General features: G+C 40.4%; 1 protein-coding gene across 1 annotated transcript; it reads left to right on the forward strand.

The window, feature by feature from the left end:
* Positions 1 to 4,859: 4,859 nt before the first annotated feature.
* GJA1 (gap junction protein alpha 1) lies at positions 4,860 to 19,106 on the forward strand. Its single transcript, XM_070733437.1, has 2 exons — positions 4,860 to 5,159; positions 15,521 to 19,106. Exon 2 carries the CDS (start codon positions 15,537 to 15,539, stop codon positions 16,680 to 16,682), a length of 1,146 nt encoding a protein of 381 aa, XP_070589538.1. The 5' UTR covers positions 4,860 to 5,159; positions 15,521 to 15,536; the 3' UTR covers positions 16,683 to 19,106.
* Positions 19,107 to 20,712: the final 1,606 nt, after the last annotated feature.

Here is a 20,712-nt window from a genome sequence, read left to right on the forward strand (position 1 = left end):
ACCTCCCGCGAAAGTTGAATTTCCACGAAGTAGAGATGCGGAAGTAAATATACTATTTTTGGCTATGAACAGTATAACAAGCCATCCCTTAACACTTTAAACCCCTAAATTGCAATTTCCCATTCCCTTAGCAACCATTTAGATTATTACTCACCATGTTTCTTTATTAAAGTTTATTTAAAAAAATATTTATTAAAGGTGGACAAAAGTTTGGTGATGACATATGACGTCATTGGGCGGGAAAAACCGTGGTATAGGGGAAAAAACCGCAAAGTATTTTTTAATTAATATTTTTGAAAAACCGTGGTATAGACTTTTCGCGAAATTCGAACCCGCGAAAATCCAGGGAACACTGTACTGTAGTTATAAATTGCTGATTAAAGGGGGGCATTTAAAACGAGACTAAGAGCTAGAGTTTAGTTATAAATGTACTTTTCAGATATCAGATTAACACAATTAGAAGGGACCTTGTAGGTCATCGAGTCCAACCCTATGCCCAATCAGGAGACTCTTACATCTGCCTCTACTTAGGATTGAACTCACAACCTCCTGATTGTGAGGCAAGCGCTCCAGCTCTATGCCACAGCAGTTTCTGCAAAATTCATGTTGCATTGGCCGGGAAATGAACATGTGAGAATTCTACCACTGAACCACCAATGTGTCATTTAATGCACTTTAACACTTTAATGCATTATGATGCTCATCTTCCTAGGCATAAGTCAAGTTTTGACTTTGATAAGCCTTTCTCACAAGGGACCATGTGTTGAACTGTTACCATCAGTTGTGAACCAAAATTAAAGACTAAGAGTAAACTCTCACCCCCCAAAAAAATCCACCTTTAAATAAATGTAAACTATATTCCTCTTTAATTTTAATCATTGCATCACTGGGCCGCAATACTGAAGATGGCCACTTGGTGGAGGCACAGAGTTAGGATTTTCTGAGCCAGATGTGGGAGCCTATGTAAATTATTCATTAGCTTTACAATAAAGCTTTCTCAATTTGGTCTATATAACTTGTCTATATAATTTGTTTTTTTAGAAATAAATGGAAGTAGTTTGAATGGAAAAGGGAATAAAACTAATTTTAATCTTCTCCTTCTTGGCCACGTACATAGTTGCAGTGCAGCTGACTTTGATTGAGTCTGTATAGTTGATCCCATATCTGCATGGGTGCAAATGAGCCAGAAAAGCTACATCATACATTTGTTGTGGTAGGGAAAGTATGAAGAATCCAGCTTCTGGAATTCTTTCCAACTACTTAGTAGTTGCTCTGCCCTGGGTGACATCGCTAGGAAGGAGGGGGCTTAGAATGGAGCGATCCACAGCATTCCATGTCGCTGCCCACCTTCAACTCTCAGCTGGATGAACCCATTTTGGGGAACTGACCAAAATAACACCATTTGGGGGTTGGGCTGAAAAGAATTAAAAAGCAAGTCACTGTGAAAATAATGGAAATAATAAAAAGCTACAATATTATCTAGAGAAATTGAAGAAATAGGGGTGGTTCTCTCCAATTTTCATTATTTATTCATTCATTCATTCATTCATTCATTCATTCATTCATTCATTCATTCAATTTTTATGCCGCCCTTCTCCTTAGACTCTGGGTGGCTTATAACATGTTAGCAATAGCACTTTTTTTTAACAGAGCTAGGCTATTGCCCCCACAATCCGGGTCCTCATTTTACCCACCTCGGAAGGATGGAAGGCTGAGTCAACCTTGAGCCGGTGATGAGATTTGAACTGCTGACCTTCAGATCTACAGTCAGCTTCAGTGGCCTGCAGTACAGCAATCTATCTGCTGCGCCACCCCGGCTTAATTTTCATTAATACAAGCAATCCTGTATTACCTGGGGTAATACAGGATTACCTGTATAGACCCTGAAAAAGGAATTTACCACCCAGATTCTAAGTTCTGAGGTCAGCCCTGCTGACATGACCACATTTTGGGCACCAGCCCACATTTATAGCCATTTGCAGTGTCTCAGGTTCCCAGGTCTCTAATTTACAATATTTTTGCTGAAAACCAATGTTTATTTCCGGTTCCTGGCAAAACCTGACCCGAAATGAAGAATTGGTTTACCACCATTTTCATTCTACAACTTCTGCCTTTACTTCATGATTGCCTTGTGTTGACCACTGTAAAAAATGATCATAAAATAAGACACCCATTTTATGACTGTTATGATCTGTGAACTCAATTATGGTTGTTAAGTCGAGGATTTCCGGTAGGGTCAATCTATGTTAAAAGCATCCATGACACGAATTAGAAGTGAATTTGGGAAGGACCAAAGGAAATCCTGTTATTACCTGCTAGAATTTGCTGTCTGGAGAAGCTAAAGTTTGGCCAGGAACTAAAGGAATTTAAGCATGTCTCTGAAGGCTACTGAGAAAAAAGTCCATGTGTCATGACTTTTCTGTACAATAGTGTATATTTGGTCGAGGTCAGAGGTGAAATTCTACTACTTTGGCCCAGTCTTGGGGTACCAGTAGCGTGGTTCGGAAAATCGATAGTGTCCGGAGCGCGAGGCTCCACCCACCCACCTGAATATCACCATTTTCTGCACGTTTCACCGCTTGTCTAGGTAGTTAAAGCACCAGGCCAGAAACCAGGAGACTGTTCTAGTCTTACTAGCCATGAAAACCAGCTGAGTGATTTGGGGCATCTGCTCTTTCTCAGCCTACCCTGAGGGTTGTGACATGGGGAAGAAGGAGCATTAGATACCTTTAACACCTTTAGTTACTTATTATTAAGCAATAAAGGTGTGATTTTTTTTAAAAAAAATCTTTAATGTAAAATGAAGCATGCTGAAAAGAGTTAGCAGGAAATGAATTCTTTCCAGAAGCATTGATTTTAGTGGCCGCTGTAGAAATCAGGAAGGCCAACTTAGTTGGCCTTTCATAGTAAACAAGTTTGATCTAATCTTGGGATAGATTTTATTTATTTATTTGTTTGTTTGTTTGTTTGTTTATTTATTTATTTATCAGATTTGTATGCCGCCCCTCTCCATAGACTCGGGGCGGCTAACAACAATAATAAGACAATATAAACAAATCTAATATTTAAAAAAAAAACTAATTTAAGAAACCAATCATACATACAGACATACCATGCATAAATTTTATAAGCCTAGGGGGAAGGGAAAATCTCGATTCCCCCATGCCTGACGACAGAGGTGGGTTTTAAGGACCTTACGAAAGGCAAGGAGGGTGGGGGCAAATCTGATATCTGGGGGGAGTTGGTTCCAGAGGGTCGGGGTCGCCACAGAGAAGGCTCTTCCCCTGGGTCCCGCCAAACGACATTGTTTAGTCAACGGGACCCTGAGAAGGCCAACTCTGTGAGACCTAACTGGTCGCTGGGATTCGTACGGCAGATAATATACAACAGTATTCTCTCCTTTTAAACTCAAAGCTAGGCTGTTTACGCCATACACACATACTAGCAGACTGCTACCAGAGAGACACCGATCAAATGTCATGTATGTAGAAGTCACTCCAAATGTGAAGAACGATATAATTTGAGCGTGCTTCTCATCCTTCCCTATACTTAGTTAGGGTTAAGAACTTAGCTCTTAGGATTTTTGACATTTCTTTTTTTTAAAATTTCTTTATTGAATTTTCAGAAATAGTTCAACTCACAATTTATTCCGTTTTACAGATCGTAAACCATCTTTGTTAGTGTTTTTTAGTAATTTTTTTTACCTATTACATTCCGTCGTATACATTAAACTTTATACATTTATTATCTGATATTTATTACATTCACTAAATGATAAATAAAAATATTTACAAGGTAACTGTAGTTTATTTCAATTGTACTGTTGCTTCATAGTGTATTATTTCTATATTCTCTTTTGAACCCATTCATGCCATTTTTGCCATGTTCGTTTTGATTCCATGATTTTGTTTCCCTTGATTGAATTAGTAATTTGGTCCATCTCCACACATGTATATATTTTATCTATTATTAAATTTTCCGTTGGGGTCTGATCATTCTTCCAAAATTGTGCTATCGCAATTCTTGTTGCAGTGTTTATATGTGTCGATTTTTGACATTTCTATCCATTTACCGAAAGGGTAGGTCTTGTTTTATGTTAATAGCTGCCTATTCCAAACCAAGAACAAGTCTTTGATTCCAAAACTCTGCCACATATGTTTAGTAACAGGTTTCTCCTTCATCCTTCTTGTCCCCTTCACTCCAGCACTTGGAAAATTATTGAATTGTGTAGACTCTTGCAAGGACATTGGGGAGGGGGCAGACTCAGAAATACACGGCTGAGAAAAAAGAGCAGTGAAGGCAGCCAAGCCAACGTGTGGCAACCACTAGGGGGAAGTCACTCTAGATGTATTGTCCTACCTTCTGAAATTCTCCAGGGAGAATTCACCCTGGATTGTGGGCATAAACCCTTTGTGGTGCCACGGCTTCTGTTACTAATTCCCATATGTTTTTTTAATTTTTATTTTTTGGTGGAGGGAGGGTTCCTGAGTTGTGGCAGGCCAGCTGCTGATGAAATCCGGTGTAACTCATCACTGGCCCATGGCAAACCCAGTGTGCAGGTACTTCACACACCTTTGAAGGGATGTGTTTCATGCAGCAAATTAAATGGTGTCACTTCCCTCCAGCAAGAGCATGTCTGGATACCATCCCAGTTTGGTCTCTTTCATGTATTCTTTAAAATGATGTGCTTACTCAGCCACTTCAGGCTCTCCTTTCTGTCTGCCTCCCCCACCCCCCACAGCCCCATTTCCCACCCCCCCACACCGTCTCCTGCTTCTGTGTCTTCTCTTGCGCTTCCTCCTCCCCTCCCTTAGCAGTCCCACCTCTAAGACTTTTCACCCCTCCTCCTGAGCTCCTCCCTCACAACTAGTGGCTGGAAAACTTTTTAAAAGCTCTCTCAGTTCTTCAAGTGAAGGGTGAGAAAAAGGGGGTGTTTGGGATGCGAGAGGGAGGGTGTGCTGCTCTCCCTCCCCTCTAAAGGCCGCCTCAGCAGTTTTCTTCCAGGCAAAAGGGGAAGGAAGGACACCAGCCATCCTCACCGCAGAACAGAGGGGAGACTTTTAAAGTTTAAATAGGCAGGTCTGAGTGCCTGAAATAGGCACTTGAGTTTAACCTCTGGAGGACTGAAAAGCTGAAACCCTTCTCTGCTGAGCAGGAAGGTAAGGATGGAGGGGGGAGGAGATTTCATTCGATTTCAAACTTTCAAAGATTTCAAACTTTCTTAAAGGTTATGGTTACCTGTGATTAGAAAACGATGTGTGTGTGTGTGTGTATGTGTGTGTATAAGTTCACATGTGTATATATGTTTGTGTATACATACATATATATACATTGCATATTAATAATATATATATATTAATATGCAATGTGTAATATATATTATACACACACACACATATATTTATAATTTTAAATATATTTTAAATGTTTTTATATGATTCTTTTAATGTTACCTGGTAATAATTATAATTTCATTTGATATTAATGGGTTTCTTGCCTTTTTCCAAACTTTTCTTTTTTAAATGTGACTACATCTCTACTAGATGAATCAACTCCAGAGGAACCATTTGTTTTAACAGCTTAGGAGTTTAGCCTTCTCGCCCAAGTATAAACTTTTTTTGTTTAGTTTTCACCTTATTTACTCTTCACCTTACTTACTCTGAAGGAGAATGCTTTTGTCCGTGTAACAAAAAACCCTTTACAGCCAAACAGGCAAGCAGCCCACTTGGAGGAGAAAAGGTACCCACGCAGGCTGCGGCAATCTGCTGGTAGTTTCTCCCATTACAGTACTTTCAAAACTTCTCTCAGAAATCTGAAATGACCGTAACTTTTTCAATTCTCCCTCCCTCCCCCTCCCGCCCTAAAGATGCACACGTACGCACATTTTGTTTTCCTATGGAAATGTGCGATTCGTGTTTACGGGTTCCGTACCAAACAAGCATGGTCCTTAATTGGGGCTTTGTTCAAAGGCTGCTGCTTCTGCTGCTCTTAACTACTAATCGGATGACTTTTCACGTGGTCTCCCCTCACCTCCACCTCCCTTCTCGTTAATGGAAGCAAACTTTTGGCGAAGGGCTCAAAGCGACGTTGCGTGCAACTGGGTTACCTTGAATCCCAAGAGCCCGTGGGACCCGAGCGGCTAGAATCCCTTCTGCTTTAAATCAAAACTTTTTGTGGCGACATGAAATTGTGCAAGGCAGACGTTCGGGGAATAGTAATTTGGTTGTGGCAAACTGGTTCCTGGGATCGTAGTAATCGCGCCTCCGTACTGGAAGGAAGAAGAGTCCGTGTCTTATGTTTGCTGGGAGGGTTTTTTTCCCCCTCGCCTGCTTTTCCTGAAGGCAGTCGTTTTACTCCTTCTAGTTAGCATTTGGGAAAGTTTTTGGTCGCTAAGGAAGGCTGAAAACCAAAACAGCCAATCTCGTTTTGGTGAACTCCTTTGCCTCTTCCTTTACTTCTGCCCTAGTAGATTGCTGAGTCTACTGTGCCTGCAATGTTTAAAAGGGAAGAATTTTAGGAGAGATTTGTTGGCAGAGTTTTGTTAATGCCACCTAGGTCAACTGAACAGAGAGAATGGGTCTCTGTTTCAGAAAACTGCTCCACTCTTTGGGAAGAGGAGGTAGAGGAACGGGCATCCCTTCAGCCATGAAGCCATGAGTTTCCAAAGTTTAAAGAAGTGTTGTTGATAGCCGCTCTAAGGAATGGCTGGTGTTAAACTGCTACATTCCATAGTCTACAAATGAGAGAGGCACTTTTGGAATTCCACAGGAAAGAAATTGGATGTCCTGTTTCTTGATTTACAAGGATAAAATTTGTTTAGCAAGAACTGCTGCCTTGTGGCTGAGCGGTTGATCTGGATGAGGGGAGATGCAAACCCAGGCCAAAACCCAATGATTTTGAGGTTGTAGTGATGAGGAGATAAAACGACCTTTAAATTTTAAAGGGACAAAGGGGATAGGATGGGAATTAATTTTTTAGTGCTTTTAATCGGTAAAAGAATTTTGCAGCAAAACAAACAAAACCCCCAAACTTTTAAAGTGAGTTGTTCCCATTTTATAGCTGGGTAAATGAGACTCACAAGATAAGTAACCTTGAGAGAATTTGGAACTGAACCTAGTGACTAAGGTTGTGTTCAATGAAACTTACCCCTTGGTATAACTTTTAAAAAAATTGCAGCTTTAACTTCCATAACAAAGGAATTCAGATTTGTGACTCCTAAAAGTAATTTTTATTGCATCCAGTGAGATTTGATTTTGCAGTAAATGAGCTTGGAGTTGTTACATAGCATTGCAAATATAATACAGATTTACTATGAATAAGTCTCTCTGAATGTTGTGATTTAACCTTACATGTGTAGGTTAAGCTGCCTGTCAGCCAGATGTGAGACATTTCACACAAACTCATACATAATGTGTATGTGCCTATCCAATTGACTTAACTATATTTTTTTCAAAGAACATTGCTACAGAAAACTACATAGCTGTAAAGAATTGTTCATGCCTGTTTTTCAAAATGTTTCATAGGTCTGAGTAGACCATAATCTTCAACAAATGTGTGTAGTTTTAGCTATAGGATAGGATTTAGATGTAAGTATTTTTAGAATTATTACAGAATTAGAATTATTAGAACTATTACTGCTACCAGATCTGACTTGTAAAACTCCATATAACTACCAGATGGCAGCAATAATCTCTTGACATTGTGAAAAAAATTCATTGCCTAGTTTCTGTACTTTTTTTCTTTTCTCCCCCCCCCCCCAAAAAAAAATAAAATAAAAAATCCCATCCCACCTCCCAGTCCCAAAACTATTTTAGGCAGATTAGGCTGAGAATGGTGACTGGCGCTAGAGAGCACAATGAGCTTGTGGCTGAGGATGAATCTGAATTTGGGTCTGCCTGAGCCAAATCCACTTCTCTAACCATAACAGACTGGTTTAGCAATAATCCTATACATTAGGGTCCTTTCAGGTCTCTGCTGTAACTGGATTTGTATTCTTATTACAGAGGCTTTTAGAAGGATTTCTTGGTTGTTTGGATGTTTAAAAGGGAACTTAAGTAACTATCCGCTAAGGCATCTTCCAGTATGAAATTCCCTATTATTCATCTGTATTCAAAGACATCTGTATCTGCATTCAACTTTTCCCTGCTAGTTAATTACTGCTATTAATTATTACTACTAATTACAGCAGCCCAGAGTCTGTTGGGAATTGGGCGTCATACAAATCCAAATAAATAAATAAATACTGGCCCAATTTTTCTATCCTTTGAGCAATTTCTGTAGACACTGGAGGATTATGTGTGACACTGGTTCTTTTTCTAAATCAGGCCCAAGTCAATTGACCCAGACTGGAGAGAGATGCAAAGTACTAATCTTTGTATAATATATACCAGATTTGTATATAGATTCTGTCGATCTGTACTAGGCTCCCTTCCTCTTCACTCATCAGCAAAAATATGTTACATTCCTACATACATACATACATACATACATACATACATTTATGCATGCATATGTAAATACATACACACACACTATATACACATACATATATGTGTGTATGTATATATATATGTGTGTGTGTGTGTGTGGTGTATGTATATGTGTGTGTGTATGTATTCTGCAGGTTTATACATAATACATCACCATGAGGATGAAGGCCTCTTATGCATGTTTACAACCAAAATGTGTATGTGTGTTTTCTATACTATCACCAGTTGATAGTTAACTACTACAATATACTATTGCTTTTCAATTACTTCTATGAAAATGTTTATACCATTACCTTTTTCTCATTATAATTAGCTACATCCTAGGCTCCATACTGTGTATTACTCTTATGCTTTAATTAATGTCTCTTTCTTAAACATGTTCTACTTTATTATTTATTTATTAATTTATTTATTTATATTTATTTATTTATTTATTTATTTATTGGATTTGTATGCCACCCCTCTCCGGAGACTCGGGGCGGCTAACAGCAATAATAAGACAGCGTACAATAATAATCCAATAATAAAAATGATTAAAAACCCATTAATATAAAAACCAAACATACAGACAGACATACCATGCATAAAATTGTAAAGGCCTAGGGGGAAAGAGTATCTCAATTCCCCCCATGCCTGGTGGCAGAGGTGGGTTTTAAGTAGCTTACGAAAGGCAAGGAGGGTGGGGGCAATTCTAATCTCTGGGGGGAGTTGGTTCCAGAGGGCCGGGGCCGCCACAGAGAAGGCTCTCTTTCCCTGGCTCCCGCCAAGTGGGACTTTAAGTCTCCTTGTCAATGGCCAGCATATAGAGAGCCCTTGCACATTGTTTGTATGTTGTGCTTTATTTTCCTGGGTTGCTATATTTTTCCTCTACATTTAGAACATTTGGAGAGGGGCAGCATACAAGTCTTAAAAATTGAATTGAATTGAATCTACTCCTGAAGGAAAAACACCTCTTTTTCCCCCTTTGCGCTATACTCTATTTGCTGGGGACTTGCAAAGTTGCAAAAACTCTTGCATCTCTGCCATTCTCCTCCCACACCTGTGTCAAGACTTACCTGCAGTTGTGCAGATGCTGGGGGAAAGGCTCAAATGGGAGGGAAAGAAGGCAGCACAGGTGTTTGCAATTTTACTAATCAGCCTGTTCTCCCACAATATGTAAAATCCACCACATCTGGAGAATCTGATATAACTTTGTCATTGCATACACAGGGTAGTATCCACTTTTCAATCCCTGGAACACTCTTGATTGATTTTCTGTCAGTCTTTTCTATCCGAAAGCTAGGTGTTGAATTGCAAAAGCTTTCACATACAGAATTCTGCAACACAAATCCCAAACAGCTAGTGAAGGGCTACCAAAATTTTTACTACCACACTGTGGGCGTGGCTTATGCATTTTCTTTCAACACCTTTCAGTGCAAATTGGGTGCTCTGGGGTGGAGCTCCATTTTTGCTATCCCACTGCGTTACCCCGCCCCCCCCCCCCAATCCCCAATCTGGGCAGTAGCCTACACTGCACACAGCTATGACTTGGAATTCTGTGTGGCTCCTGAGACTCCATTCAGTTATAGGTGCTTAAAGTTCATTGCGCATCCTGGAAAACATGAACCATCTAATATGATTCATACACCAACTTCCTTCATATTTCTATTTCCTTTCTTTTCCTTTTAAAAGAAACACAATGACAGATCTATAATCTGAGACTGCTACTTTCCCATCTCTCCTGCTAACAATAAAAACCCTTGTCCATTTACTATTGAAGTACAGATAGGCCTCAACTTATGACCTAACCGAGCCCAACTCTAAGCAAGACGAGTGAGTTACGTGAGTTGTACCTCATTTTACAACCTTTTTGTCACAGTTTTTAAGTGAGTCACTGCAGTCACTAAGTGAATCTGGTTCCCCCCATTGACTTTGTTTGCTGGAAACTGACTGGGACAGTTACAAATAAGTGACCATATGAACCTGGTACAGTGCAACTCTCATAAATACATGCCAGTTGCCAACGCCAAGTGCCCAAATTTTGATCACATGACTGCGGAAATTCTGCAACGGCCATAAATGCCATTGTAAATCTGACAAAAGATGGCGAGTGAGAACTACCTGTAATATATGAATACTCTCTGGAGAGCTGTAATTTCAACTTTCCTGCCTTTCAAAAGTTGCCCAATGGATGTGACAGCCCCGTTCTACCAGCCAAGTTCAGCAATAACTGCATGTTAAACTAGTTGTTGGGCTTTTGACACGCAATGCTGCCTTTGGCCGTCCCCTGACTGCCTAAGCCTGACAAGCAGCGTCAATACAGTTGGCTGTACTACATTCACATCTGGCTTGGCAGAAATGAAAGCTTGATTGCCACAGAGGGAAAGGAACACATTGCATTTTCCACAGATGCTTCCCACATGCTTGGCTGTGAACCAAAGCGCCCAGCCAACAGCATGGCAAGCTTCTGTGTAAAGAAACAGAATTTGGGGAGGGTTCCACGTGAACCCTTTCAGTCACTATTGCAATTTGCCATAAGCAGAACTTCCTTGAGATGTCATTTTTCTAGAAAAGTAGCTCAGCTAGTTGCCGGTTTAGGACTGACTCCTGAAAAATAAGTGTCTGATACCTTTTCTTCTTTACAAAATTATGCCTACAGTTTTTAATTATCTATGAGTGTGGTACAGATTTGTTTTTTTTTTATTGATAAGGTCTTGGTTTCTCTTATATTTTCTTCCTCGTGGCACAGGAAAAAAGGGTGCTTTTTAATACCTAAACTAGTTGAAGATTTGCTGTGACAGCACAGGTGTGGGCTGAGCTAGGTGCAAGTCAGCAAAATGTTGTGAAACAGTAATTTATGACAATAGTATGCCGATGGCCAAGATAACATCAGAAAGAAGATGGTTGTTTAAGAACATGGTTTTGATACTTATTCACATTCAGTTCTGCATGGGTACTGAAAATATGAACCTTAATCATCATCCGATTTCAAAGATTGTTATGTATTTTTTCCCAGCTAGCATATTTCAAGGCTTAGCATCTTAAAAGGAACAATGGACATGTACATCTCTTTAAAATTCAGTTGATATCACAAGTATTACCTTTTTCAATAGTGACAAAGACTGACAGTTCTCTGAATTTGATATGTTGTCATTGCAGTACTTATTAAACCTGTACAGTAAGTCTATGGTTGATTAGAAGTCTATGGTGTGTGTCTTCTAGTAAGTGAACCATGCAGTAATTCCCACTTGATTATTATCCGGATTTCTTTGAATATGCAAAACATGATTGCCAGAGAAGCAAAATATTTACAGGCACTGCTAGGAATTAATTCATGCTTTCCTTTGATTCTCTGATTGCATTGGGAGGTAACTTGCAAGCGTAGAATAGGAGTTGTAGGCTAAAGGCCACAGATTGCATCATTTCCACTCAGGAGTATCAAAGCATTTCTTAATGGAGATATTTAGATAGCATTTCTTAATAGATATATTTTACACATTCAAAACAGCAAAAAAGAATCTCATTGCCTAGTATACCATTGAAACATTTAGACCAGAGGTGTCAAACTTGATTTTATTGAAGGCCATGAAGGGCCGCATCAGGGTTGTGTTTGACCTGGGGTGGGGTGACAGTGGGCAGGAGTAGTATTGCCAACTTGATGTCACTATGTGTGTGAAAATAGAGCTCCCAAGTTCTTGGTTTTTTTTCAACGGGCTCCTGCCACCCTCTGCCAGCAAAAACTCTCCTGAGTCTTCGAGAGGGACGGCATACAAATCTAATATATTATTATTATTATTATTATTATTATTATTATTATTATTATTATTACTACTACTACTACTACTACTACTACTACTACTACTACTACTATTACTATTATTGCTGGTCTGCATCTTGCCTGTGGGCCTTGATTTTGACACCCCTGATTTAGATGTTAATTATTGGGTCAAATGCTTTTGCATCTGTCAGGTTGAAGAAGAGAAAAAAATGCTTAGCCATTCATATATAGATGCCAATGAAATGTTCAGCCTCCTATCCAGAGGCTCTTGGTGACTCTCATTAGTATTCTTTTAACTTTATAGCATCCTTGAACTAGAAAGCTGTTCAAAAAATAGAGGATGCTTGTTGAACAGAGAATTGTCCTTAGTCTGTCCTTCAAATGATTGAAAAGAGACACTAGCAGTTGGCATTATACCAAGTTACATAAAATAAACAGTATTTAAAAAACGAAGCAGGATTCTGTAGCATAGGACAGACACATCATCAGCCTACATGCAACACATTTGTATATATATTTAATTAGAGAAGCCCCATTGTGTTCAATCAATGGAGCACAGTGGTAAGTAACTATGTTTAGGACTGAAATCTCAAAGTGATCATTACGTGTATGCCAGTGTTATATAAACAAAAGGGTGGGATATGAATAAAATCTGTTAACATAGATATTTTCATTTAAAGAACCACACAAATTGCCAAAAGACAAAACTGGAATCCCTGTTCTCAATTTTTTTAAAAAATGTATCTTCCGGAAAAAAATTCCCAGGAAATTTGAGAGCTGCACGCCTTTAATCCCGGCCATCTTGGACTTTTCTGGGCTGCCAGAGGAGCCTTTCAGTGGTGCTTAAGGAGGCTTTGGCAGTCCAGACCGAACAAAGTATTTTTCCTTTCTCTTGGCACTTGGATAAGAAATAAACCTCTGCCAGCGCCCAGAGAAAAGAAATGCTCCCTTCGCTCTGGACAGCCCAGAGCAAACGAAGTGTTTTTCTTTCTCTGGGTGCTTGGATAGGGAATAAACCACTTCGCTGGGGTGACTCCCTCGCATTGCCTCCCATACACCTGGTGCAAGGTTGCCTCCTGGAGCATCTGGGCGTGGAAAGGCAAAAGGGGGCACTTCACCCCGGCCGGATCAACTTGGCTTCAGCCAAACTGAGGAGCCACCACAGTGCAGGAAAGGTGCTGACTACAAAGTGAGCAAGCAAGAGGAGAGGGGAGCCCTTCAGCATGGGAAGGAAGAGAAAGCAGGTAGTAGCAGCAGCAGCAGTAGTCACCTTTTGGTCAAAGGAGCAGGAGGTTTCCCCTCTAGCCTGGGTTTCTCTCTCTGGTGCAGTGTATAGGAGGCAGCCTCGCACTGAGTGTATGGGCGGTGCGTGCCTCCTCAGAATCCCTCTTTTATTTTTAAGCCTTAAAGTTTGGGATTTTTTTTTATTGCCCTCACCTCATCTTCCTTCAGCAGCAACTGTTCTCCGCTTCTTCCTCCTCCTCCTCTGTTGTGGTTCCGTCTGAGGCCCCTCAGGGAACGGCTGATCTTCTGTCGGTTTCCAGCTCAGAGGGAGAGGATGAGGAACAGGAGGTGCAGGCAGACGAGGAGGAGGAATCCCAGGCTGAAGAAGAGGGAGGACAGCCAGAGTCCCCCCAGAGGGAGCTCTCCCCAGCAAGCAGCCTGGATTCCTTAGAGGAAAATGCACAAGCCATAATTGATCTGCGACAGAGAAGAGCTACACAGCGAAGGGACCAATTGGCTAGGTACTTTCAGCATTAAAGAGGCAACAGCTGGGTTTGGGTGTGGTGCTCTTTGGAAAGGCTAAAAGGCATACCCACCCTTCCTGGCTTGTGGAGTTTTATCTTTGAGAGTCTTGGGACCTAGCTGTGAACTTTGGCGTCTTGGAATCCTGGTTTGTGCCTTTGACTACTGAAACCTTGGGGTGGGTGTGCCAGCAAGAAGCTTGCTGTATTGTCTGGACATCAGGACTCTGCTGTAAAGTATTATAGCCTGTCGGGAAGAACAGGTTTTCCTCTGTGTTTATTTTTTCCAGCTATAAAGTACTTTTGCTTTTACCAGAGTGTCTGGCTGTTTTTTCCAGTTGGTGTTGAGGTCTGGGGGAACCCAGACAGAACATCCTCCCTCCCAAATTCTGAGCTTTTATTTCTTTCCTAATGGCTTTCCATGCATTATTTGCTTCCATTTGCCCAGAGTTGAAAGGAGCGTTTCTTTTCTGGGGAAAATTGCTTTTCTACTTACATACATACACACAGACATATACAGCTATAAGAATTCTTATAGAGCTATAAGAATTTTTAAAATGAATCAATGTTGAAAAACATTAGAATTGTTTGAGTAATTCATACAAGGCTTTCCCTTTCCCCCCTCCTGGCAACCTAGAGAGGCAATGAAGTTAGCTTGTTAGAACAAATTTAAAAATCTATATTAAGTTGAAAATTGATACTTCTGTCTTTTAATTAAACAGAAAAGATATGGGCTACACCCTTCAACAGTAATGGGCCAAAGCAGGACTGTCTGTTTTATTGATTAGTATACTTTATTACAGTATTTTCAAACTTTCCTAGATTAATATGTTTGTTTTCAATTGCAATTGCAGGCTAAGATAGCTTTATAGTAGAAAGAAATCCTAGAGCAGTGACGGCGAACCTATGGCATGGATGCCACCGCAGAGCCATATCTGCTGGTACGCAAGCCATTGCCCTACCTCAGCTCCAGTGTGCATGTGTGTGCCAGCCATGGCTTGCATAGAGGCTCTGGAAGGGTGTTTTTGGTTTCCAGAGAGCCTCTGAAAGGATGGAGGAGGGCGTTTTACCCTCCTTCGGCTCCAGGGAAGCCTTTGGAGCCTGAGGAGGGTGAAACGTGAGCCTATTGGGCCCACCAGCAGTTGGGAAACAAGCCATTCCTGGCTTCTGGGAGAAGCTGTTTTTGCCTTCCCCAGGCATTGGTTATGGTTGTGGGCACTCACTTATGCACAATAGCACATGCTCATGCTCTTTCGGGACCCAAGGAAAAAAAAGGTTCACCATTACTGCCTTGGAGTGTAAATGATAATGGCATAGGTGTGCTCACAAATACTCCAAAGAGCATAGGCTTGTGCAATAAAACTTTCCAGATTTTTGACCTTGTTTCACCACATGAGAAAATAGGCCTGCGATCATAACTCAATTGCCTTTCTTAATTTCACACGCAGGTTTCGTCATCCTCATGCACGCACTCTTATGAATGAATTATGCAACCCATGCTTCAGCTCTTTCCTTTGTTTCTCTTTCAGGAAGCAGCTAGAGAAGATGGGTGACTGGAGTGCTCTCGGTAGGCTCCTTGACAAAGTCCAAGCCTATTCTACCGCTGGAGGAAAGGTGTGGCTCTCTGTCCTTTTCATTTTCCGAATTTTGCTTCTGGGGACTGCAGTGGAATCTGCCTGGGGAGATGAGCAGTCAGCTTTCCGATGCAACACTCAACAACCAGGTTGTGAAAATGTCTGCTATGACAAATCGTTTCCGATATCTCATGTGCGCTTCTGGGTGCTGCAGTTCATTTTTGTTTCGGTGCCAACCCTTTTGTATTTAGCACATGTCTTCTACGTGATGCGAAAAGAAGAGAAACTAAACAAGAAAGAGGAAGAGCTCAAGTTGGTCCAAAGCGAGGGGGTGAATGTAGACCTCCCTCTGAAGCAGATAGAAATTAAGAAATTCAAGTATGGGATTGAAGTACACGGCAAGGTCAAAATGCGTGGTGGTCTGCTTCGCACTTACATCATCAGCATCATTTTCAAGTCTCTCTTTGAGGTAGCCTTTGTGCTGATACAGTGGTACATCTATGGATTCACTCTGCAAGCCATCTACACTTGTGAAAGGGTACCATGTCCACACAAAGTGGATTGTTTCCTCTCTCGTCCCACAGAGAAAACCATCTTTATTATCTTCATGCTGGTCGTCTCTATCATATCTCTGACCCTCAACATCATTGAGATTTTTTACGTCACCCTCAAGAGCCTTAAAGATCGCATGAAGACCAAAAGCAATCCTTTCTCTCCTAACAGCTTAAGTCCCTCCAAGGACTGCGGATCCCCCAAATATGCCTACTTCAACGGGTGCTCCTCTCCAACGGCCCCTTTGTCTCCCATGTCTCCGCCAGGATACAAGCTTGTAACTGGAGATAGGAACAATACGTCATCCTGTCGCAACTACAATAAGCAAGCCAGCGAACAAAACTGGGCAAATTATAGTGCTGAACAGAACAGGATTGGACAAGCCGGGAGCACCATTTCCAACTCTCATGCCCAGAACTTTGAATTTAACGATGATCCGGGGAACACCAAAAAAATGGACGCTGTGCACGAGCTCCAACCTCTCACCGTTATAGACCAGCGGCCACCAAGTCGAGCCAGCAGTCGAGCCAGCAGCAGACCACGGCCTGATGATCTAGAGATCTAGCCCTTTGGGATTGCAGTAATCAAGGCAACTATAACACTGTGGTGTTCATGTGGTTCCCACGGAGGTGGTACTTTAACAAAATCTCAGCCAGGAGATTTTAGAAAAGCAATATATAATTTTATACGTATATATATTAAAAAAAAAGTTGATTTTTTTTTCTGGTAACTGGGAAGCAGAGGTGATGTGAGGGAGAACAGCACATAGTGGTATTTAAAGTAGCTGGGTTTTTTTAAAAAAAATCTTAGTCAACGCAACAGTAGGGGGAGTTGGTTTTTTTTTGTCTTGTTTTAGAAAGATTATATAATGTCAGGAAATGTATGTCTATAGTTTGTTGATTTTTCTAAAAAAAATTCATTTTTGTTATACTAAAAAGAAGTTACACTGAAATAAATTTGGGGGGATGGTTTAGGATGTGATGGAGATAACTTTCCTTTACTAAACAACTGGCAGCCTTAAGTCAGATATTGATCGTCTTTCTATTAAAAACATTCCATTGCTAAAATGTGCACTTTGGGACAATTTCCTGGGATGAACTTATCATGCAGTTGTTATCTTTTTCCCTGGAATCAATCAATTACATTTCAGACAAGGCCCACCCAATATGCTTTGACCATTTTCAGATCTTCCAACCTACATTAAGGAATTAGTTCAAGGAGTTTCCAATTTTATTTAAATTCCATTCTACCACTACTTCAAGATTCTACCGACTTGCATATAGGATGCTATTCAAAGTCTCATTATTTTAGCTATGGTTGGGTGACCATCCTGAAACAAGCCAGAAACATTTTACAGATGATCAAAAAAAATCATGGGTTGTTTGTTTTATTCTTGCTATGTTTCCCCCCCTTTTTAAACTTTGGTTTTGCCATGTTTCTCTGTGATTATTAAATCAGGGATATCAAACCCACATTATCACGGCAATGTGTCTTGTGCTAGTATGTCATGTGTGACATAACTGGAACTTTTTTCTCCCCTTCAGTAAACTGGGTGTGGACATGGCAAGTGTGTGATGCATTTGGCCCACGGGTCAGTTTGACAGTCCTAGGTTAGATGCTAGGGAGGGATATGAAACCAAATTGGAAACCAACCAGAATCCACAAATAGACAATGCATTCACATGCATAATCATTTGAAGCTGTGGTTGCAGTTAGTAAACCAACAGATTATGATTTCCAACTGTATTTTATTATAGCCTATCCTACCACCTACTAGAATAAGCAACAACCTGCAAAATGACTCAGTGTCATCTGTGAACCCTACCATAGCATACATTAATTACTAGCTATAAAATGTGAAACAAATTTTGTCTGATGCGGTCACCTATTAGATCTAAAATCTTTTCACAGTTAGGTTCCATCAGAAGCAGGACATCAGGGCAACTTTGTGGTTGGAATCACAGCCACTATAACTGGAGTTATTTGTGGTTGTTATACAATCACACTAACATACCCATAAAATGGTTAACTATTCTGGGTTATCATGGGTCACTATCGTGTTTACATTAAAAGATTCCAGCACTGCAAAGAATTTCAATATTTCCATATATTTTGTAGTAAGTGTATTTACAAATTAAGGATATTTTAAGAAGCAAGTCCTGGTGGCTGTTGAAAAACTTCCATTTGCATTCTAGCTAGACTTTCTGCCATAATAAAACTTGTCAGTAAAACATCCAAAGTCGCATATTTTTGCAATCAACTATCTTTCCTTAAAATTAAGGAAGAATTCTGCTTGTTTCTCCACTTTTTTAAAAAAATTATGCTTGAATAACAATGATGGTAGTATTGGGAGAAGGGAAGATTGTTAGCCTGCCAATAATGTGAGAGACTTGAGGATAAATTACACATCCATATTGTGCAGTACTGCAGTGATCATGTGAGCTCTTGAGAGGTGGAGAAATTAATTATCTGCACGGCAACCTCATTGGGTGGTGTAAATAGATCCTTACATAAACTGTTTAGAGCTGTACTAATAATCCCTATGCTGATTTTAAGATATCAAGAAAAGAATGTTACATTTGTTGTTCACTTATAAGTTAGTTCAATAATAATATGGTTCAATTCACTTTTCATAGTCCATTTTTGTTTAATGACCGTTTTAATATTTGCACACATTTTTGTTGGGGTGTAAGTGAGGCTGAAAGAGTACAATTCTAATTTATTTGAAATATATACTAAGGAAATATACCAATGTTTATTTTCCATTTTCAACCACAGTGCCTTTTAATTCAACACAGTTCATGCAGCCTCGGTTTCATTTTGCAGCAACACAGATTTAAATGTTTATCTAATATGTTTTACTAAGTTGTTTGACATCCACTTTTAAAACTATTGTCAAGCTCATTGATTGCATGCATACCGCCATAGTTCATCAAATCACACTGTCTGGAGAACAAACCTTAGTCAATAAAGTTTAATTTAGTATAAACTGGTTTGTCAATAGTCATTCTGTGTGTTGGTTTAACTTGGTATTAAGGGGGCAGCTTGGTCCATTTTCTGCCTTCTAAATGGCATTTTAAAATGACAATCCATACAAAGCAATTTATTCATTGTTACGTCAACTCACACATTACCAGTGCGCAAATATTCACATAGCCTCTCATTAAATAGGAGCATTTACAACATGTTGCACTATGTGAGGTAAGCTAAATATGGGGAAACTGGGCCAAGGTATGTAAAGTTTTATAGTGTTATGACAGCAAATATTTTTTTTGTTCTGAAAATTTGCAAGAAAGAAGAAATGAGCAATTGAAGGGGATGAGGGATACTTATCCAACTCTTAGACTACCTGTTTCCATCTTTAGGGGGCTGCCCAGGGGTGGGTTTCAAAACTTTTAGTAAGGGTTCTCTGCCTGGTTACTGGGTGGCTGTGGTCTAGTGTGCTTATTGCACCATGGTGGCGGGAGCATTTTTGCCTTACCCGGGTTCCGAAGATTTTTCTCAAGCTTCCAGGAGTACAAATAACACCTCCCTAGGCTCCAGAGGCCCTCTGGGCCCATTTCTGGCCTTACCAAACTTCCAGTAGGCCCATTTTTCACCTTCCCTGAGTCTCCACACACACCTTGCACTTACCTAAAATGGGGCACTCCTGGGAGGGGCGGAGTGAGTGTGGCCGTCCTGGAGTGGGATTCTGCACAGAATCTTAACTAAAGATGCTCCTGAACCTCTGTGAACCCCCAGCAGCCATCCCTGGAGCTGTTTTAATTAAGCTTTCAGACAATGCCTTAAAATTATGTCATTTACACAGGATGCTTCATTCAACTTACAATTCAGAATGAAAACTCTATAAAACCTTAGTAAGGCCACATCTAAAATAAAGCATCCAGTTTTTGTCACCACACTATTAAAAAGTTGTTGAGACTAGTGATTCCCAAGGTGGGGCCTACACCCCACAGGGGGGCAATTTGATTTTTAATGGGGGCGGAGCCTCGCGCTCCCTTCGCAACTGGCTCTCCAATGACTGACAGGCACGAGTGAACTGGAAGCATTTCACCCCTGGCTCATTTTAAAACTTATTTTAAAAAGCATATCCTCTTTAAGATCTAAGAAAATACAAGAAACGTGGCATGTATTTAAACCAAGTTAATGGCCTTTTAGAGCTTCCTCTGCGTGAGTAGGAGTTCACTTTTTGAATAGTAAGAATTATATGTCATGGGCGGGGGAGATCTGGATTTTAGAGATGCTTAGGTGGGGCATGGCCAAAAAAAGGTTGGGAACTACTACTCCAGAAAGAATGCAAAGAAAAGCAAAAGATGGGGTGACTGGAGGCTAAAACATAAAGAATGGTTGCAAGAATTGGGCATGGCTTGTCTAGTGAAGAGAAGGAACAGGGGACACATGATAGTGTTCCAATATTTGAGGGACTGTCACAGAGAGGAGGGGGTCAGGTCAATCTGTTTTCAAAAACACTCAAAGGCCAGACAAGGAATAATGTATAGAAACTGATCAAGGAGAGATTGAATCTAGAAATAAGAAACTTTCCAACAGAACAATCAACCAAAGGAATAGCTCATCTTCAAAAATTATGGGTGCTT

Source organism: Erythrolamprus reginae, chromosome 1 (assembly GCF_031021105.1).
Source record: "Erythrolamprus reginae isolate rEryReg1 chromosome 1, rEryReg1.hap1, whole genome shotgun sequence".
NCBI classification, from domain to species: Eukaryota; Metazoa; Chordata; class Lepidosauria; order Squamata; family Dipsadidae; genus Erythrolamprus; species Erythrolamprus reginae.